This window comes from Spironucleus salmonicida, chromosome 1, assembly GCF_000497125.1.
Source record: "Spironucleus salmonicida strain ATCC 50377 chromosome 1, whole genome shotgun sequence".
Lineage (NCBI taxonomy): Eukaryota > Fornicata > Diplomonadida > Hexamitidae > Spironucleus > Spironucleus salmonicida.
In genome coordinates, this window is record NC_090596.1 from 282,557 (window position 1) to 303,906 (window position 21,350).

Here is a 21,350-nt window from a genome sequence, read left to right on the forward strand (position 1 = left end):
GGAAATTAATTTCAATGGAATTTGTTGCCAAATCAGCTAGAAATTTTGCAAGTATTGAGCATAGAATTAACATCCTATAATCAGATCCTAATATACATAATATTGAGATATCCAATTTAGAGGCTGTTAATTTTAAGCTTAAATAAGAAAATAATGATTTGAAATAATAAGTTTTATAACTTACAAGTTAATTTTAATAATTTCAGACTAAAATTTCAGTTTATGAAGATTTATAATCAGAAATAGAGGGAGAACTTTAACTGAATGTGAATAAGAATGCTGATTTCAATGAAGATTTGATAAAGTCTGCAAATTTCATGGATAAAATCGAAGTTGCATATAAAGCTTTATAAATATAAGACTAGTAATTATAATCAGTTTAATAAGTAAACAGTTAATAATACTTTATTTTGAAGTAATATGAGAGTTTTATTGCTTAGTTATTGGCTACATGTTAAACAATGGGAGCATAATAATCACATTTAGTTAATTAACTCAAGGAATAAGATGAATTTATAAAGTAATGTATAAGCGTATAATAAAAAAATATAACTGAAAATTAAATATTGGTGTCAAAGTTAGATTTTCCTTTTATTCAAGTTAATGGTATCGACAATTTTTAGATTTAATAAATATAGCAATTTACATCGATTATATAGAGAATTAATAAAAAATTAAATACAATTACATAAGAAAAGAGTAGTTCCAAGTTGTGTAAGATTATATTGTAATTGATTCAAAAAAATTAAGCGTAGTCTATTTCTGAGTTTTAGAATATTATGTAAACCAAAGTCAATGTATTGCTAACTAAGCTATAGCATACAGATTTCTAACTTAATAATTTTGTCTGTTCATATACTAAAACTAAAGACCTCAACATTAATTAGTTAACACACACAAATGCTTAGAGTACATAGTAATTAATATCTTTATAACAATAACTAATTTTTTCTCAGCAAGAAACAGACTAGATAAAATTAGAGTTTACTTAATTTAAAGAGTAACAAAATTTTGATGTCGCTGAACTTAAAGATGAAATTTATTTATTAAAACACAAATTAAAAGATTTTCAATAGTTACACAGGTTAAATGATACTAAATAGAAGATTAAAAATTAAATCTCTTAAATCTCTCAAGATTATCTTTGATTATTTATATATTTTTATAGAAATCATTCAATTTAACTTATTAGTTATACACGTTAGCTTTAATTTTAAATTCATAATAAACTATTTAGTGAGTAAATTATTAATGTTGAGAAGTAATTTTATATAATTGTCTGATTTCATAGTTATATTAACACTAATCATATTATTTCCATTTATTCTGCAAGTATAGAAAAGAAAACCTGTAATTCAGTCATACAGAAAAAAAAGCATATAAACGGAAGTATTAATTAATATTATAGTAAAATTAACTTAACAAAACCCTTAGCTAAATTCACTTTAGTATAACTATATTTTAAGCTTTTTTGTGTGTCGGTTTTTCAGTCAGCCTAATATTGGTTTTTAATAACTTAAAAATAACCCAGACATTCTTATAAAACTTATCATTAACAAATCTTAAATGTTAAAGCTTCTACTTAAATTAGTCGGAAACAATATCGATTGAGGTTGGGTTTTTACCTATTATTTCTGATGGATACCAATTGAAAGGATTTTTTAAAAATTATTATGCAAGTTTTATCTATTCTTCTTAAACATCAAATTTTTCTTTATTTACTTCAGTTTTATATGCTTTTATATCAGTATCTAAGCGCAATTAAGATAAAGGAGAAACTATCTTGAATGCCTATTCAATGGGTCTGATTCTGCGAATTTTTCCAATTAATGGAGTATTCAGTTCAGTGGGTAGCAAACTAACAGACTTAAACTTTATCATTATTATTAACTAGAATATTTTATTATTATATTCAATATAACTTTAACATGTGATATTTATATATATAGTATTTCTAATAATATTTGGCTTACCTTTATATTAAAAGTATAAGATATTCAGTATCAGGTACTTGAATTAACGACATTATTTATTTATAATCCTTATTAAATAGAATATCTATTCTATGCAATGAAAAATATTATTACTTGTTAACCGATAAGTAAAAATTTTAAAGAATAAAGAAATATATATGTAACCAATCTATGTTTTTAATTCTTTAGAATTAACCACCTATATATAATACAATAGATTTTATTTTATAGATTTTGCAAATTTACTCTCAATGTATGACTTTTACTATACCGTAATATATAACATTTATTCCAAAAAATGAATAAGTCTTCCATCAACTAATGTTTTAGATGTAATAACCAAATACTACAAATATACTCATCAACAAATCTTAAACCAGGTGCTGAATCAGCTCAAATAATAAACTATTATGATAAAACTAAAAAGATGCTTATTCCACAAGAATTGGAAAATGCAGTAACTCAGCTATCTTACTATGCAACCACTGAATTTTCAGGAGTAACATATATTATAGGAGGTATCCTTAATGAAGACATCCCTTAAACCTCAATATATACATTTAAAAACTATAAATTCGAATTAGTATATAAACTCCCATTCCCGCTTTACGATGCTGCAGCGGCAGCAAACGAGGAGTTTCTGGTCATTTTTGGTGGCAGAAATGGAGATTCTTACTTAGATACACTTTTAGTTTTCGATAAAAACTTAAAAATGCAGCAATTCCCAGTACACCCCCACAAGCAAATTTTCGACCTATATTATAAAAACTCAATCAAAGACTGGCCAGCAGCACGTGCACAGGCATCAATTTGTTACTGCGCACCGGCGTTTTACCTCTTCGGTGGTGCTGGTCGTCAATTGGATAGAGAGCTCTGGCGCCTCGAAATCGTCTAAAAAGGCGTCTCCGCGCACCCGAAATTTCACAAAATTCGCTATAACGTCGGCCCAAACCCAGGATTTGGAGGTTTCCTGGTTGCACACAAAAATCGACTTGTTTTAGTAGGCGGTAAAGGGAACGAAAACCGTATTTTCAAGTTCCAGAACAACAACTGGATCGACCTCGGCTGGACAGCCTACAAGAGCTGCCAAACTGGCTATTTCGATGGTGAGACCCTGTGGTTCCAAGGTGGTTTACTCGAAATCGCATGCGTATGAGTGAGCAAAAATGTCATTCAATTTCCTGCAAAATCTCCATCCCGCCGGTGCCTATTTTGAACGGATTCCCGAATATCAGGTCCTCCGAAATGTCGACGATGCAGCCTTCGTTTACCCCGCGTGCGGAGGCGTCGTATAGGTACTGCCCCGTGCGCTCGAAGCTAGCCAGCAAGATCGTGCGCGACTTCTTGATCTCCTTGAGACCCTAGTTCGTGTAGCCCAAAATGCGTCCATAGCTTGTCATAAAGCTCGCAAGCAGGTCGACATGGAACCTACAGACATTCATTCCGTAGTCCTGGTACAGAATGAACACCTCGTCCGCAATCTGCTGTCTCGCTGCTTCGATCCCTAGGACTTCGCACAGGTCATGGATATTGCTCGTAAATGTCAGGTAAGGGTCGATTAGGTCTGAGTTCCAGATACTGAATACATTGTTCGAGGACTAGCTGAACATCATGTGAAGCTACTCTGGGGGCAGGACGTATGTGAAGCTTTTGTTGAAAGAAAGTTGATTTTCGAGGTAGAATTTGTACTTTTCTGTCTTAAGGAAGTCTCTCGTGTCAATGTTTACAATGCTAATATCGCAGCCTTCGAATCCCCAGACTACTATATTTTGTAGCTCCTCTAGATACTTCGCCAGGACGCTATTCATTTCTAGCTTAGATTTTTAAAAGTATATTCTTATTACATCATTTTGGAATTAGAAGTCGTCAGCATTTTTGTTTTTAAGCTGTTTTTTAATGATTTTTGATAGATTTTCTGCGGAAATATCAATTGCTAGATCGTTTAAAATACATCTATTTAAAATAATAGAAATTTAAACTTAAAAAGAGTTAATAATTTGTTTAATATCTGCAATTTAGTTTAATTTTAAAGGTTGGAACTAAGATTAGATAAATTTAGCTTGGTTGACAGATAAAGGTGTTAAATCAGACGATTAAGATTCTTTTAAAGAATTATTTTTCGAATAAATTTCAAAAATCCCAGTTTTTGTTTTAGCAGCATTAAAAATAGAAATAAGTCTTGGTACACCAGAAATTTTACTAGCTAAACCTGCAAAATGGAATGTTTTAAGAGTCATCTGAGTCGTAGGCTCGCCTAACGCTTAACCTGCTATCGCACCAGAAGGAGTACAAGGTGTCAAAGCTGGGCATAATAATGTGCGTTTAATGAAACTAGCAATGTGATCCATAGTTTCAGGAGTTTATAGAGATAAAATCTTTAGCTGAATCTTAGAAATATTTTAAATTAAAGATTTCACAATAGGAATATGTGATTTTGAAATTTTGCATGATAAAAAATCAAATACTTGTTTTTATATATTAATATATACTGATTCATCTTCTTCAACGGAAATTAATGATTCATTATTGGTAAATATATGTTGCTGTACGAAATAATCTAATTGAGTATTCATATAGCTTTAAAAATTTTAGTTAAATATCTTATTGATGACATAGTCTTTTGCAATTTTTACTGGCTTCATAACTTCTGGGTTAAAAATAACAAATTTGTCCGAAACAACATTTTGATTCCAGTCAACAGTAACGGATTCTAAATTTTTTAAAAGCTTACGTTGGATATAACCCGTCTAAGCTGTTTTAATTGCAGTATCTATAACTCCTTCTCTCCCTGAAGTTGTATGAAACCAAAACTCGAATGGATTTAATCCAGAGAAAAAGGAATTCTAAATAAAACCAAATTAATATGGTGAATGAATTTTTGCTGGAACAAAGTGCGGTGAAACACGATCTCCAAAATAACACTCAATCATTTTATTATTTACAGTTTATTATGAGAGAAGAGAAGTCATCTAAACTTGATTTATGATGGATCCTTTAGAACCAGATCTCGACATAACTAAAGTTGAATTATTATTTGCATTGGTGTAATGGAATAGATGATTATGTATATTATTAGAGATTGTAGCTCTTAGATCTGATAAACTACTCATAATTTATGATTTAGTATTAATTTTCGTGCAATCAAACTATGGAATGATGTCATTATTTTTTACAGAGCGTTTTAACAATTCTGGATACATCCATAAATATTCTATTTGAGAATACTTTTCATATCCTAATTTAATAAAAGATTATTCTACTAGGTCTAATTTCATATTATGTAATTAAGTGTCCTACCATATATCTTATATACCAATTGAAAATCCGGACGTCTACATAAACCTAAGAGCAATTCTTTAAAGAGAAAATTATAAGTCTAAAACTTATGTTTTTACATTTTTAGAAGAATTGTAGCCGAGAAGCTCATTATTTGCTAAAGTAGTAAATATATTACCAAGTTACTTTTTATTCAAAGTTCCCGACATAATCTCTGAATTTTTAATAACAATATCAGAATTTGAAAACGAAAATGGGTTATTACTAGAATGATTTTTAATGATTTAAGAAATAAGTTGCTTCCCTGTAAATAAACTATGAGGATAGATGATAGCAGGTTAATCAATAAATTCTGATTCTTTAATAATATGATTCGTTTTACCATAAAATTTTTCATAATATGATAGCTCATCGGTTTACTATAAAATTTCATTTATTTCTCGAATATCGTTTTTAGTGCAGTCACTTTAAGGCATATTGCCTAGATAATCACTTGATTCACCAATTGATTGCCAATCTACTAGTAATAATTATACATATTGTTAATGCTAAATAAAAACTTCTCTAGACATAATATATAACCCTGATATAGAATCTTGCATTATATTCATTGATAAACTATTATTTGCAGTGTCAATAAGATTTTCTTCATGTTTAATTAATTCAGTAGCCTCCGTTAAAGCCTCATATAGTTACGGATATTGAATATTCATCTCATCTCCATCAAAATCTGCTCCAAAGTTCGCACAATTCACAACATTAAACTTAAATGTTTTAAATGGATGAATTCTTGCCCTAAATAACTGAATACTAGTTTTATGTAACGAAGGTTATCTATTAAATAGTAAATAGTCTCCATTTTATAAATATCTATGTACAATATCACCTGGTTCTACAGTATTCTTTGATACTTCTTTTTAAATAATCGAGGATGTCGGAATTGTCAGATATTTATAAGCTTATTATTATTAAAGCCTATTATTTATAGAGTTAATACTAATTTCATCCAATTCGTCTTAAAATTAAAACTATTCTTCTTATGCCGTATATTTTTTATTTCCATGAGAAAATACATACATAGCATTAGTTCTTGCATTAGCACTTTTTCTAGTGTCAATAGTATAATTTCCATCTACTATATCAAAATTGATTTTACGGCCATCATCTTCTACATGTTTATAATTAAATGTAACCCAATCATATTAAATAGACCTATCTATTTAAGAACTAAACCGAACTCCTGAAAAAGCACCTTTCTTCTCGATTCTTTCTATCTAATCATTCTAAATCATGATTTTTATTGATTCAATGTTTTCTGTTGTTACAATTTCTGGAAAAGTCAGTGTTCGAGAAACTGCATATGGAACACCTATTTCATCAACTTTTAAATTTGGATCTGGGGAAATAACCGATCTTCCTGAAAAATTGACTCTTTTTCCAGAAAGATTTCCTCTAAATCTACCGTATTTTCCAGATAATCTAGCAATAATAGATCCTTTAAGTTTATCATCTACTTTTTTCTTATTCATATAATTAGACTTCACTTATTCTACAATTTCTTATTATTTATCTTGGCCTTCTAAATCAATTTTCTCTTCTCCTTAAATAATACTAAACATATTTTTTGGAGGATCGATACCAATCATCTTAGCAACTTCATTTTAAAGCTACTACCACGCAACAAATGATTTGTTTGTAGTTTAACCCGCCTTGATCGTCTAATTTAGCAAGCAAATTCTAGAAATTGAAGTAGTAAGCTCGTCCTCATTAGAACTTGAAATATCTATAGTGGAACGAATAGAAGGTCTAGATGACGCGGAAGCGACAGGTAATACCTCTAAAATTATATCTTTAGGTCTATTTGGAGATTTAATAATATGTTACCACGATGCCTAATCCTCTACATTAACATTGGAAAATATTCTAAGAGCATCTTACGGTGTCGTATATTATGTCTTATTAGGTCTTGAACGAAGCCCACAATGCTGACATGTGGCATGGTTAGTTGGTCTAGAACAGTGCCAACAGAGGAGCTCTAATAATAATTTTGCTTTTTACACATAAGCTGGATGGAATACCGGGAGTGCTAAAATGATATGTCCAGTATGACCTGGACATATTCTCCAGGACTAATGACAAGTTGGGCAAAGTGCTCCTTATTTCTTCTATGAAAATCCTAAAGCTGGGTCTAAGGGCCCATTTTATACTGCTTCAGGATATGTTGTGTAGTATCCTGGTTAAAATATGTAAGCAGAACTTAACTTCAGTAAACTCTCAGTAGATAAAATTTCAAAGCTTGCACCCTTAATTCTAGCCTAAACAGACATCGATTTAAAGTGAAAAATAATATACAATATACTATAACATAAATAATTACTTTCCGCTTAGAATGGAATATTTGGAGTTTGATTTAACAGCATAGTTGATTTGCTCACTATACGATGCCAAATGTAGATCATTAAAGATAGAAAATACTGAATAACTTCGATTACGATTTGTACATTAAATCTAGTCTCACCTACCTAAAGGTATTTTAGATATTTCGAGCCAAAAACTGACAAAAATGTGCGCTCCAGCAATTGTTAAACTTCTCTCCCATCTTAGCACTTAAATAACTACCCTCATCCTCGATGATAACCCTCTTGAAGATGCTGGTATTATATCACTCACAACATGTCAAACTGTTCTGGACAAAATAACAACAATCTCGCTAGTATCAGTAGGGTTATCACCAGAGGGCTGCATTGAATTTTTATCAAGTTTTGCTACTAATTCTTATATTAGATCATTAAACCTTGGTTCAAATCCTGCTGCTCAAAAGCGAAACCGTTTCAATGAACCAGCATGTAAATTCTTGGGATAATTCTTTGTCTAAATGTAAAATCTTGAAGAAATAAATTTCTAAAACAGCCAATTACGTGCAACAAACGGCTACGCTCTTTTCAAGTTTGTTGCGCGTGAGTGTGCTCTCAAACGTATAAACTTAGCAAATACAGGTGTCAATAATTAGGCTATCAAGTAACTTTGCACTGTGAATGCACGAAATTTTCCGTTTCTTGAAATGCTAGATTTAAGTGGAAATCAGACATTGACTGGCGATGCATGTCTTGATATAGCAAATTTGATCATGTTTTAGAGGCGTTTTCATGAGCTTTATATCAAAGACTGTACTGGATTGTAGGAGTAGATGAAGGTTATTTTTGAGGCGCTAGGTTATGGATCTGCTGAGTAATTAGCTGAATAAGAAGCATTCAAGCGCCGAAATGCAGTTAGGGAGGAATAAAGAAATAAAATGCTATGTGATTTGCATTTTGGTATTAGGAATTTAATTTAAACTGGAAAAGTTATTTAAGGTGATGAAATTCCAAAAAAAGTTGTTTAACAAGAGTAAAATTTACCTTTGACAGAAAAAACATGTGCAATTACACATTTAGATTTAACAAATTTAAAAATTTCAGCTTAGAATTTGTAGATTTTCGCAGATTCATTAAAAGAAAATCAATCTCTTCAAGTGTGTAAACTTGAAAATTGTTTTATAGATTTAAATAGAATTGACGCAAAAAATGAAATTGAATTTCATGTTCCATTCTAAAATTTTTGTGAGGCGATTTTTGATCATTCGAAAATCAAGTTTTTGAATTTGTCAAAAAATAGTATATTAGATATTGGAGCATAATATTTATTCAAAGTTATACAAATTGGTAGCCTAAAGACACTCAACTTAAACTATTGTAGAATTTAAAATGATGGCATGGTAAACATTGCAAAAGGGCTTGGAAGTGCTAAAAATATTGAAAAACTATATATTGCAGGAAATAATTGTGATGATATTGCGGGGTAAGCACTTTTTACAAACTTATAAAATTATTAAAAATTAAAACTTCTAGACATCAGTTTGAATAAGATTAGTTTCTAATTTAGTGAAAAAATCTAATAATTAATCAAATCTAATATTGAATAAAGCTGCAGCGAAATATATTAATCTCTAATGATATAAGTTAATTAGTTCGAGAAATCAATTAATGAGCTAAATTTCATAGATGTGGAGACGATTAAACATAGGTAAGAATATAATGATCTACTTATATAAGTGAAAAATTTAAGTATAGAAATGGTGGATCTTCATAAGAATTGTGAAGAATAGCTAAAAAATGAGCACAATAAGCTTGAAGATTTACGAGTAAAGTTGGGTTAAAAAGAAGGTGAGTTAGGAAATAGAACCATCAAAGTTAATGAAATTTAAACACGATTAGATCAAGATTTTGCTATTTGTGAGTAGAAAAAACGAATTATAAGAGAGAAAACAATGGTTATTCAAACACAAATTGAAGAATTAGAAGAAGTGGAAAAAGCAGTGGTCAATGACGAGCTTATTTCGCTATAAGCATAGTTAGAAAAGAAGAGAAAAGAAAAAATTACGCTAGAAAAGGACTGTGTTGGGACGCTAGCCTAACTAGCAGCATGTGAGGCAATTTTAGTAAAGGAAAATTTAATTACAATAATTCAGAGTAAAAAAGGTATAAGGAAGTGAAAATCATTATTATTTCACGATTCCAACCCCAATCTTTGGACTTAGCGACAGCTCATGAGTACCGGTGATGAATTTAATTTCGTTTTCGGTAAAGAAAACGTCATCAATAGGATTTTAAAATATTGTCGGAATTGGAACTGAAGTAGCTAATGGTTTACTGAAAACATGAGTTAAATTATTAAACTAACCAGCAGCGATGATCCCAAATTCTGTAGCAATAACAGCGCGGTACTACCCTTTTGGGAGGAGGAACAATCTAGCCTGAAAGAGATTCGCTATGCTTTCACTAGTTTATGCCTATGACAGCTCAGTTAGAAGTGGAAAAGTTAGATGAGTACATTTATTCTTGCCACCAGTCGCGATTGTGTTCTTATATCCCCGTGCACGGTACCAGAATGCATCCCGATTCGCAATTTTGATGCCGAAAATTATATGATTTTAGTAATGATATTCTTTAAATAGCTCCATTTAAGTGTTGTAAGCATTAAGATAAATAACAGCGAATCCCAGATTTGGCATGTGCGATACTATAATATTATGATAAGAATATACTGAGTCAATTGGATACAGCATTCTAATTAGATTTTATTCTTTATATACAAATTTAATTCCAGGTTATTTGTTTATTGTACTCCAAAATTTGATTTACCCATCCATACCGACCGAAACTATTTGATCATTAAATATAATTATATCAACACAAGTTTCATGTGCATTATGAATAATTATGTATATAGATTTATCCTTAAATATTTTTATTGCTGATTCAGGGGCACCTGAACCTGATATAATAACATTTTTATCTTAAAAACATGTTATTGCATTAACAGGTCCACCATGTGATACTAATGTATCCATAATCTGTTAAAGCTTGTAGTCTATTATATATATTTATTAGAACTTCCCAGCTGTTATAATAGTGTCATTTTAAATACAGCATGAGTACAATTCATCTTACATTTTAAATGACTAAATAACATGCAAATCTTATTTTATTAGATATATACTTTTCTTGCCAACTAAAATATACTGATTATCATGACGTTGTATATCCCATATTTCCTAACAGTCCAATTTTAGCATACAAAGAGGCTTGTAATATTTAGTATATAATTTTAAATAATATTATTTTACTTGAGAATGGATCTTTTGAAATTTACATTGAATGAGATTGAAGAATTTATAATGCATAAAATTAGATCACTTTATTTACAGCCAGGTGGTCTTAAAGAGCACTACCTGTTATTATTTACTACTGATAAGATGACCTCAATTTTAGTTAAATAAGAAAGTTTAGCACATGTTATGATGCATGCTGTTTCGCAAAGATTAGCAGAAAGAGTACCAGTATTAGAAGCCATATGTATTGTTGCCGATGGATATTCATAGATGCCCGAAAACATAAAAACATGTAAAATCATTTTATATTTGAAGAAAGCAAGTTATGTTAGAACATACCGCGTTGATTTTAACGATTCTCATAAGATGATTCTTAATGAAATCTAAGAACATTGGTTTAAACCTGACGAACTCCCTTGTGGTTTTAGTAATCCTTTTAATAGTTAGGAATTAGCATCAAAAGTTCCTAAAGTGGATTTAGAGATTATTTACAAGTAAATTAGCAAAGAGTTTGCTAAAGATAGAAAAAAGCAGTCAAAATAGATGAAAAAATAAATTGAAAGTGCCAATCCAGCACCTACTGAAAATATTGAATGAAAAAATCATTTTTTTACAGCAAAAATTACACTTATATTATCGCTGCTCTTAAGCAAATAAGCTGCACATACAAAAGCCTATGCTACTGTATGTTCAAACTGTAATTATTCTTTGTAATTGCAAGACATTTTAGCTATATCCGTCATATCGATTTTTTTATAAAAGAAATCAATAACTATTTATGAATTTCTTCTTGTAGAAGTGTTAATATTTTATAATAGACACTCAATAGCCTCTCTTACATCTTCATTATCCATTACATCAAATAATCCATCACATGCAATTAAAATCCAATCAGTACTCAATTCATCTATTTCTATAATATCAATTAGACCACAAACACCATAAATTTTCATAGCTTTATCACCTATTGCTCTACTTACAGCTAATTGAGCATTTACTCGACCATTCATGACAATTCCACCGTAGCGTTCAATTCTATCTTTTTCAAATGGGTCTGTAGGTTTATGATCACATGTCGTGTTGTTTTAAGTAAGAACTCTAGCATCTCCTGCATTGCAAAGATAGAATTTAGAATTTTTCTTTATTATGAACGCGAGTGTAGCTCCACTTTCTGAACATATATCAGGAAGGTCATGATCTAGGTTTAATATACCCAATTTTAAATCAGTTATTACATTACCAGTTTCATAATACTCCACATATTGTAATATCATACTTGCTCCTATACTTGCAGTTTCTGAACCTCCATGACCGTCTAAAATAACTAATATTTTATTGGTAATAACATGTGAATCTTCGTTAGAATTTCTTCTCCCAATTGCAGTATGATGTCCTACGGACATTTACAAATCTTCAAGAGATTATTATGGCTATATTGAAATTTACTTATTAATAGTATCTAATTCACATTGAAGTTTATTTTTTATTTATTCAGATCTCTCAACTTATAATTTTTTCCTACCATATACTTCATGCAATTTTTTATATAATTATTCAGTCCTTTTTGCTTATTATTCAAATTCAGACTCATTGTAAAATTTGATTTCCATTTTTTAATAATAAAAATTATTAATACGATATAAAAACTTTAAAAGTTAAATTAATAGAATATACAAACTTAAATATAATATATATCTTATTACTTAGTTTAAGCTTTCTAATTAAACGGGTTAAAATTATATATGCATACAATGTATTATATATTTAATTTCCTTTGACCTAATAAAAATACTTTTATTTTGATTCTTATATCAATGTTGTCTTCAAAGTATTTTGGTTATAGTAAGAAACCATTTATTACTCAATAAAAAATATCAATGATAATGAATAACTCTGTATTAATGTTCTGTTATATGTTATTATCACTAAATTAATGTAATTGTTATTAGTAATTTATCTAAATTTCTTTTTGATGATAATATATATTCAAACTTTATTATTACTGATTTTACTCCCCGACTAAAATGAGAGATAGATCAAGGTTATCTTATATTAGAGTGTGTTCTAAATAGAATAAAAAGGTGCTGCTCAAAATCCAATTTAAATTTAAATAGTAATCAATCTGTAATGTATGTATTGTATATGACATAAATAAAATTTATGCTACTAATATTACAACAATATTAGTGATTTATTCCTAGTTTTAATAAGCGTAAAAATATATAATAAATGATATATTTGTAAGTAATATGGTCAATAAAGTGAAAGTTATTTGATACTCTCAAAATTGGTAATATTTATGATGCTAAAATACTAATCTACTAATAACTTCACTGAGAATATTAACATTTTAATAAGCTGCAATTTTGCTATTGTTTGCTTCCTCAAAAAAAGACTAACATATTATAACATATTAATATAATATATTGCTTTTATAAAATGCACTAAAATAAATTCTAGAGACTTTAACATGTACTACTTCCAAAGTAATATGTTCCACCATTACATTTTGAAGAATTTTTACATAAACTTATGCAAATGTTAGGTTTTACTGAGAGTCCAGTGTCCTACGCATGTCAAATGTATTATGAACGAGTTATGGAATAAATTGCAAGGGCACTGTCATAAATTGAAGTATTAAAAGAGTAATTAATAGAATTAACATGTAAATAATAAAAATAATAACAAGTGCATGTGTTTAAAAGCGACTCTTAGATGTCATAGTTATCATCTAAAAATAACGATATTAATTTACAACTTTACAGTTTATAGCTTATAAATACTCGATAATAAAAAATAGTGAATGAGTACTATATCTTAACAGATGATTTTACTTAGCTAAAAACTAGATTTTTATAGGAAACTGATAAAAATTTAGTATTAGAAAATCTGATTAAGATTCTTCAAACGAGACTAGATAATTCTATTTTTGAGAAAATTAGATTAAATGATAATTTAAAAGAATTAGAGAATTAGTATTTAGTTTATCAGAAATAAAAAATAACTGAAACTGAACAACTGCAAACATCATTTAATACATCAATTACTCAGCTTACTTAAAAAGTTACTAGTTTAAATTTACTTAATTAATAAACTGCATAGTTAACAAGAAACTAATCATCATAAAATATTCATATGGAAGCTGAAATAAAGAACTTAAAAGATAATTTAGACTAAGCATACTTTGAAAATGAAAACTTACTGAAATAAGTTTAATTTAAATAAGACGAAATGGATGCAGTATAAGGAACTGACTCTGCTGTAGCTTTTAGAAAATTAAAAAAACATTTAAATGACACATGTAAGATAAAAGATGATTAGATTTTGAAACTATAAGAATAGTATAAGATGTTTAAAACTGCAAAGGAAAATGATGTATATATTTTATAATAAGCGGCTATTAATAACAATAAGCTTATTGTTGAACTTTAAAAATAAATATAAATAGTAAGTTAACGAAACTAGTAATTAGAAGAAACACTTTATGTATTATAATAAGATAAAAAATAATTTTTGGAAAATGAATCTAAATTATTATAAGATTAATTTAGCATTTAATTGGATAAGTTTATCTAAGAAAAAGATGAATTATAATAAAATTATGAAAAATAAATTGAAGACCAAGTCATAAAAATTGACTTTCTTTATCAATAATTAGAGAACTTAAAATTATCAAAAAAACACCTTATATCAATGTACGAAGGAAATGATGATTTTGTAGATATAAATACTAAACTAGACACAACATAAACATAGGTATTAATATTGTCAAAATTTTTAGAAGATAAAAATTAGGAGATAGATAGCTTGATTTAAGGTAAGGATGATTTGCATGAAAAATATTAAAAATTGCAAATCCGATTTGATGAAGTTTCAAGAAGAATAAGTTATCAAAATAAGAATAAGGAAATAGTAAAAGATTTGGAAAGTCAAATATCTAGTTTATGTCTTGAAAGACTATAAAATAAACAAAGATATAACATTTATGATGCTTAATAATAGGAAATTATTAAATAGTAGCGTCTAAAATTAATTAAATTAGAAGAAGAGGAAATTATTATGAAAGAAACAGCTGAAAATGCCATCAAATATAGAAAATTATACGAAGAATTTTATTCTTTAGATCAATAAAATAAGTAACAAATAAGTTTATTAAAAGAAAAAATTGATCATTTATTAAAACAAAATTCACAGTAATAAGCAGAAATAAATGTATTGACTTTTAATTCAGATTTACTATTAAAAGAAAAGACAGAAGATTTAGAAAATCAAATAATATTATTCAACAATCTACTTTCAGAGTCTAACAATGAATTATAAGGTAGAAGAAAATAGTATGAAGAAGTTTAAAAACAACTAGAGCAAAGTAATCTAAAAATTTAAAACTTAAACTAGCAGTTAGGCTCAGTTGAACTTCATATTTAGTAGGATAAAAATGAAAATATTCTTTAGTAAAAGACTAATTAAATCAACCTTAAAAAATTAGAGAGGGAATGCTAGGACTTAAAGATAAAGTTAAAGACCAAATAATTATATAAATCTGATACTATACTTGATATAGATGATGAAGCTATTTTTAAGTTGGTATGCTTCGTATAAACATTAATGGTTTACTATTCAATTTAAACAAATGATATCGAGTCAGTATTAATGGGGATTATGAGCTAGATATCACAAAAATTTTGATCATTTTTTCATCTATAATTTAAGAAACTTGATATTTTAACTGATACGTTAGTATTTATTACATTTTTCTTGAATTTCAAACATCTTAATTAAATTTTTTTTTGATTTTGGTATTTCTCCGACTCTATATACAGTAATCACTTAAATATCATTTGTAATAATACAATTTTAACAAATATACAACCATTGGAGCTAATTTCCACTAATATTAACTACCTTTAGTTTTTAAAATTAACTCAATAATATGTTTTAAAGATTACAATTTTATATTTACAGGTCTTCTAAATTCATTGGTAAGTTACATTTTTCTACCTCAATTCCTTAATTATCATCGAGATTCAGTAGTTATAGTTACTATAAATGAGATAGATCTGGTAATTTTTTAAGCCCACAACTTTATAAACTCATCTTTTGTATATTCTCACAAAGACAGATTCCAAGTATTTCAATGTGTGTGTTATAAGATAGATCAAGTTACTTTAAGTTAATTAAATTCCTGACGTCTGGTAATGCTGTTATTTTACAATTTTTAGCTATCAAGCTTATAAGGGAACTAGAAAGAAACCAAAAATCCGTTTCTAATGACTCAGTATTTGATATATTTAATTACTTCAAATTAATAAGGTATTCTAATTGATTTAATGAGGTTAGTGGATTATTTTATAAATTTAATGTTTAAATTGATATGGGTAATAATTACAATGTCATAATTTAATTAAAACTCAAATCTAGATTGATTAAATTTTCTAAATTCTACAAACCTTTTAACTCGATAATTTACAGACCTGATGCAAAAAGATACAATAAATTTGTTGATAATTTTGAAAAGTCCAATTACTTAATTTTGGTCTAACTTAAATCAAGATAAGTCAAATTTTCTAAATGTACTAGTATAGGAGATATTCTTAAATTAGCTTGTTTGATATCAATTTCTATGATATTTTCAGGTAAATTTGATGTATCTAATCGAGGAACTCGAAAACATGATTATAACGATAAATATTTCAAGTTTTCATTATTTTTAATAGAAAAATCCTTTAAATCGCAATGAATTAAGTGGAGATATGAAAGTAAAGGGAGATTATTAAAAATAGTTAATGGAAAGTCAAATTAAATAGGCTTCACCATTACATTTTACGACAAGTTATATATAAATATCTTTTCTAATTCAGGCGTGTCTAAAATAGAAATCTTCTGCAAAACACAATTGCTTATCACAAGCTACTTAAGTGATTAAATATTAATAAATAGACATGAATTGGGATTCTTGAGATTTTGTAAAAAATTAATATTTGCAAAAATTATAGTTTATAGTTTAGAAAAATTACCTTTCAAATGATGTAATTACTAAAATGCTAACAAAGAGGTTTATTCATCCTATTTTGTTGGTTATAAAAATTATTGGATTGTATTCCAATTTTATGGTTTATACTATTTAAAATTAAACTCAAAATACTTTTTGCAAATATAAAAAGTTTTGTTGCTTACATTATCAAATACCTCAGCAGGTTCTAAAAGTGTTATTGGCTTATGTAATAGTCTAAAAAATACGATAGAATTCTTATTAAACGAATAATTAATTAGTTATGGCTCAGATATTTTGACTTCTATCTCTGGTTACTTTTAAACTGGCATAAAATTATTAAAGCGTAGTAAATTAATATTAGAGCGTATAATATTATTTTATTTAGGTTAATGGTTATTTAGTGAGAATGCTTCATTATTGCATTTTGTCTGTCTATAATTTTTCCGTATATACTACTTTGGAATTTTGAGAATCTTGTCAATGATATAATTCTCATTATCATCAAGGTCATTTTTAAAATTTTTTAATTCTTTCATAAAAACAGAATCATTTTTGAGCTAATCATTATTAGAAGATGAATTATTTATGGATTTTGATCTTATTTATTAAAATAATTTCACAGTATTAACATCATCATCATATAAACAAGAATCATTCTTATTAAAGTGGTATATCCTAAACTAAAGTAATTCATCATCTGATATCTTTGTTTTTTGATTTATAGAATACGGCTCTTAAATTTAGTCAAAAAAATGAATAAATGACTCAGAATTGATACAATATGATCTATGTGTATATTGCTATGACTAAGTGTTTTTAGAACTTTTAATATTCTATTTGATTTATTCACCCAACACACTATATGGAAACTAGTCGATATTAAATCTATGCATTTTTTATTTCATTTCAATGCATGGTATATAATTATAAATATAATATATTATTAGTGAAATGCTAGCAAATCTTTGCTTTGCTAAGTATTAAAGTAACGGTTAGCTTACAGAAAATTAAGGCAGACTGGCGTTAATAGCACTAACTGGAGATATTAATTCTCAGTATAAGTCATTTTTAACTTAAAATGACTATATTAATTACTCATAGACTCTTCAATTTATGAAACCGTAATTAATCTAGAAACCATTATCTTTGGTTTAATTTGTTGATAAATTTAAAGATTATAATTTAACGGAAGATGAACTAGTTTCGATTTTTGAATATTTTAGTATTGATGGTTTCATCTCCAACGAGTTTGTCGATAGAGTTTTATAATAATGATTAGTTAATATAATATATTATTAATATATATTATTAAGAATGACATACATTATTAATTACTCTTAAGATTTAATTCATTAATAGCGAGCTTCCAAAATAATAATAAATACCTAGCAAAGCCTATAAAATAAAAGAATGTTATTCAATAACTTTGTACAATGTTAAAACATGAATTACTCTACTGATTCAATTAGACATCCTTATATTTAAGCTGATACTTCATCAGCATTTTATAGAAATGGGTCCACAGCTCTTAATGCATAAGAGCATTATCTTTTTATAACACTTTTTTATTGGTATGGATCAGATTTTTATATATGGTAGCAATTTATTGAAAATACATTATTACCATAATCAGCTATAATCAACTATTATAACCTCAACTATCCTCAATTAGTAAAACTATCTAAAGATGTAGAATATTTTGCAAATTCTCTAAGAGGATAGCAGATATTATAATATTACTCCTAATTTGATTTCTTTACTTCAATTACTCAAGTATAAACACCAATATTATCTAATTTTGGTTCAGTGTGTAGAGTAATGGAGAATAAACTATCATAATTTACAGGTAAAATTGTCAACCCAATATTGATTAAAGATTATAATTTTGATCTTCCAAATGGTTTACTGATTATAACACCAGAAGAAAGAATGTTTGTTAATATTTTAAAATCACCTATTGCAGGACTTAATAGAGTAAATAATGATAGATCTATTGACTTTGAGGTTCAACCAAATTCTTAATTTTTTTCTGATCAGAAGTAAAAATTGTAAGTTTTATAATTATAAGAAGTAAAATAACGTTTGTAAATATAAAATAAAATAGTAACAGAAATATTTAACGCATAGAATGATCAATAGTTAGGAATAATAAGATTATTAGATAAACTAATAAAAAATTCATCAACTTAATAATAAGTATAGATTCTATAGGAACTAATGGATATTACAGAAAACAATTAAGATGTTTAATAGTAAGTGAAAAAGTTAAGAATTGCATTAGGGAAACCTGTTATGTCAGCATGGGCAAAATATTTATATGACAAATTAATAAGCAGTTAAAATATGAATAAGATTATAAATATATCATAGTTCAGTTTTCTTCAGTAATATCATTAAGGCAGACTCAATCGTAATTTTTTTGATGGGCCAGTTTTAGCTACAGAACACTTATTAGATGTACCACACATTCCTGAATTATCGGAATTGCAATTGGCGATTGAATTATATTTTAGTGATTGATTATAAGTTATTATCTTTTCTTTTCTAACCTTAAAATATGATATATAACAAACTTATTTTTATTTAAATTAAAAATGTCAATCAGGTAGTATTAAAAATTTACTACAGATGATGAAGATACTTTAATTAATATGGTTAATGATTAATTAAAAAAATCAACAAGAATTAACTGGAAGCCAATTGCCGCTACTTTGAGTAAAACTCCACGTTAATGTTATGATTTTTATATTATCAGAAAATAGTCGAGTAATAAAACTGAAAAGCATGATTGGTAGTTAGAAGAGATTAGTTAACTATTAGATGCAGTTTAAACTCATGGAACCAAATGGGATACTATTAAAACCGAATACTTTCCAAATCTTACATAGAATTAGTTAAGAAACAAATACTATCACACAACAAAATCATCTAGGGCGAATTCATCATAAAATTTAGCATAGGGAATAGGATCATCTGTTGAAATTAACTAACGTACATTATCATTGAATGATTTTTTCAATGCATAGTTTACTTAGTAAAACAATATGATATATACTACCCAATCAACAGTTCCTGAAAATCTAGATGTATTTGGGGAAAATGTTAATGATATGTGGGACGATGAATATTGAATATTTTTACTTTATCTAAAATTGAGTATATTTTTAATCTTAACTCTATATTTTTAGTCTGCTTATCATATTAATTATACAAAGCCAAGTAAATAATTTACTAATACCAACAGTACATAATGAACTTATAATTAAAAATCAAAGTCTATTTCAAGTAAAAAATGTAATTATTCTTATGTAAATTTAGTAAAATATTATTTAACATAATTTCAAATAAATAACTTATATTTAACAAAATTATAACAATAAAGTATGATGCTTCCATAAATTAATAAGCTATTATATTAATAACAACTAATCCAAGATTTATTACTCCAAATGCTATCTTCACTCCTTCATAACCTACCTTTTTCAAATTCATGGGACATAACAATTCCCCACAACCTCTCTTCTTCATCTCCCTAAACCACCTAAAATTCTACCAGTTTTTCGTTAAACATATGTTTACAGTGCAATAAGCTTACACATGCTGGTGAATCTCTGCATACAACTACAAACACTCCGTCTAAATATTCACAAAAAACAAATTAACAAATTTGACAAAACCACTTCATGAGAAGTTCTTTCGTACCATTTTCAATCTTTGCGCTTACAACGCAATTTTTAGGAAATGAATTCTTTAAGTCATCCATTCTCAAAACTATTAGATTTTTGTTGATTTCAGCTTTACATGATAACATTCTTTCTACATAGTTATTGTCACCAAGAACACGAGATTTACCCCATGTTTTAGATGAAAAGAAAGCGGTTTATTCTATGATTTTTCCCCGATCCCAACTAGGTTATGAACCAAAAAATTCATATACTTTATATGCTTCTTCTCTAGAAGCAAATGAAAGTTTTGCAATGAACTTAGCTTCGCCGAAAACTCTAGTTTTAATAACTTAAGTGAATTTTGGGAAGATATTTGTCTGCTTAGCAATAAACCACTTAATATCTTTGTTGATAGTTGGAATATATGAGCTTTCCATTGATGAAATTAAAAGTGTTTGGGATATAAGTGAGTTTTCATTTTTGATTTGATTTACTCGTGTGATAAAAGATTAACATAGCGATAATTGAACGATTTTAGATAGATTAACAGCTTTAATAAGTTAAACTAATGTAACATGATGTTTTGAAAAATATGGTATTTAAATAATTTCTTCTAAGGGAACTTCCCCTTTAAAGCATTCATATAACTTCATATTTTCTGGTTAAAGAGTCAATTTTAGATCTGAAAAGTAGTCTGATAGAAAAGTTTCTATTTATTTAGTTTTTAAGGGCATTAAAGTGGAGGGAGAAAAGAATAATTATTTAAACCCTATTATTATATAATACTAAAACTT

General features: G+C 27.6%; 14 protein-coding genes across 14 annotated transcripts; 8 read left to right on the top strand and 6 right to left on the bottom strand. All coding sequences in view use genetic code 6, as the record gives it.

Moving 5' to 3' along the window:
- Window positions 1–14: 14 nt before the first annotated feature.
- Window positions 15–1,148, top strand: SS50377_20128 (uncharacterized protein; the record flags this gene model as incomplete). Its single annotated transcript, XM_067904073.1, has 1 exon — window positions 15–1,148. One exon carries the CDS (start codon window positions 15–17, stop codon window positions 1,146–1,148), a length of 1,134 nt encoding a protein of 377 aa, XP_067767555.1.
- Window positions 1,149–1,440: 292 nt separating this feature from the next.
- On the bottom strand, window positions 1,441–1,881 carry SS50377_20129 (uncharacterized protein; the record flags this gene model as incomplete). Its single annotated transcript, XM_067904074.1, has 1 exon — window positions 1,441–1,881. One exon carries the CDS (start codon window positions 1,879–1,881, stop codon window positions 1,441–1,443), a length of 441 nt encoding a protein of 146 aa, XP_067767556.1.
- Window positions 1,882–2,271: 390 nt separating this feature from the next.
- SS50377_20130 (uncharacterized protein) lies at window positions 2,272–3,129 on the top strand (the record flags this gene model as incomplete). Its single annotated transcript, XM_067904075.1, has 1 exon — window positions 2,272–3,129. The coding sequence occupies one exon, from the start codon at window positions 2,272–2,274 to the stop codon at window positions 3,127–3,129; it is 858 nt and encodes a 285-aa protein (XP_067767557.1).
- A 13-nt stretch (window positions 3,130–3,142) lies between these two features.
- SS50377_20131 (DNA-directed RNA polymerase subunit) lies at window positions 3,143–7,576 on the bottom strand (the record flags this gene model as incomplete). Its single annotated transcript, XM_067904076.1, has 1 exon — window positions 3,143–7,576. The coding sequence occupies one exon, from the start codon at window positions 7,574–7,576 to the stop codon at window positions 3,143–3,145; it is 4,434 nt and encodes a 1,477-aa protein (XP_067767558.1).
- Window positions 7,577–7,638: 62 nt separating this feature from the next.
- On the top strand, window positions 7,639–9,780 carry SS50377_20132 (uncharacterized protein; the record flags this gene model as incomplete). The annotated part of the gene is made up of 1 exon (XM_067904077.1): window positions 7,639–9,780. One exon carries the CDS (start codon window positions 7,639–7,641, stop codon window positions 9,778–9,780), a length of 2,142 nt encoding a protein of 713 aa, XP_067767559.1.
- A 3-nt stretch (window positions 9,781–9,783) lies between these two features.
- Window positions 9,784–10,863, bottom strand: SS50377_20133 (uncharacterized protein; the record flags this gene model as incomplete). The annotated part of the gene is made up of 1 exon (XM_067904078.1): window positions 9,784–10,863. The coding sequence occupies one exon, from the start codon at window positions 10,861–10,863 to the stop codon at window positions 9,784–9,786; it is 1,080 nt and encodes a 359-aa protein (XP_067767560.1).
- Window positions 10,864–10,920: 57 nt separating this feature from the next.
- On the top strand, window positions 10,921–11,496 carry SS50377_20134 (uncharacterized protein; the record flags this gene model as incomplete). Its single annotated transcript, XM_067904079.1, has 1 exon — window positions 10,921–11,496. The coding sequence occupies one exon, from the start codon at window positions 10,921–10,923 to the stop codon at window positions 11,494–11,496; it is 576 nt and encodes a 191-aa protein (XP_067767561.1).
- Window positions 11,497–11,501: 5 nt separating this feature from the next.
- On the bottom strand, window positions 11,502–12,509 carry SS50377_20135 (Protein phosphatase 2C; the record flags this gene model as incomplete). Its single annotated transcript, XM_067904080.1, has 1 exon — window positions 11,502–12,509. The coding sequence occupies one exon, from the start codon at window positions 12,507–12,509 to the stop codon at window positions 11,502–11,504; it is 1,008 nt and encodes a 335-aa protein (XP_067767562.1).
- An 829-nt stretch (window positions 12,510–13,338) lies between these two features.
- Window positions 13,339–15,585, top strand: SS50377_20136 (uncharacterized protein; the record flags this gene model as incomplete). Its single annotated transcript, XM_067904081.1, has 1 exon — window positions 13,339–15,585. One exon carries the CDS (start codon window positions 13,339–13,341, stop codon window positions 15,583–15,585), a length of 2,247 nt encoding a protein of 748 aa, XP_067767563.1.
- Window positions 15,586–17,796, bottom strand: SS50377_20137 (uncharacterized protein; the record flags this gene model as incomplete). Its single annotated transcript, XM_067904082.1, has 1 exon — window positions 15,586–17,796. The coding sequence occupies one exon, from the start codon at window positions 17,794–17,796 to the stop codon at window positions 15,586–15,588; it is 2,211 nt and encodes a 736-aa protein (XP_067767564.1).
- Window positions 17,797–17,842: 46 nt separating this feature from the next.
- SS50377_20138 (uncharacterized protein) lies at window positions 17,843–18,166 on the top strand (the record flags this gene model as incomplete). Its single annotated transcript, XM_067904083.1, has 1 exon — window positions 17,843–18,166. The coding sequence occupies one exon, from the start codon at window positions 17,843–17,845 to the stop codon at window positions 18,164–18,166; it is 324 nt and encodes a 107-aa protein (XP_067767565.1).
- Window positions 18,167–18,301: 135 nt separating this feature from the next.
- SS50377_20139 (uncharacterized protein) lies at window positions 18,302–19,411 on the top strand (the record flags this gene model as incomplete). Its single annotated transcript, XM_067904084.1, has 1 exon — window positions 18,302–19,411. One exon carries the CDS (start codon window positions 18,302–18,304, stop codon window positions 19,409–19,411), a length of 1,110 nt encoding a protein of 369 aa, XP_067767566.1.
- A 74-nt stretch (window positions 19,412–19,485) lies between these two features.
- SS50377_20140 (Myb-like DNA-binding domain-containing protein) lies at window positions 19,486–20,022 on the top strand (the record flags this gene model as incomplete). Its single annotated transcript, XM_067904085.1, has 1 exon — window positions 19,486–20,022. The coding sequence occupies one exon, from the start codon at window positions 19,486–19,488 to the stop codon at window positions 20,020–20,022; it is 537 nt and encodes a 178-aa protein (XP_067767567.1).
- Window positions 20,023–20,357: 335 nt separating this feature from the next.
- On the bottom strand, window positions 20,358–21,290 carry SS50377_20141 (uncharacterized protein; the record flags this gene model as incomplete). The annotated part of the gene is made up of 1 exon (XM_067904086.1): window positions 20,358–21,290. One exon carries the CDS (start codon window positions 21,288–21,290, stop codon window positions 20,358–20,360), a length of 933 nt encoding a protein of 310 aa, XP_067767568.1.
- Between the last annotated feature and the right edge of the window lie 60 nt (window positions 21,291–21,350).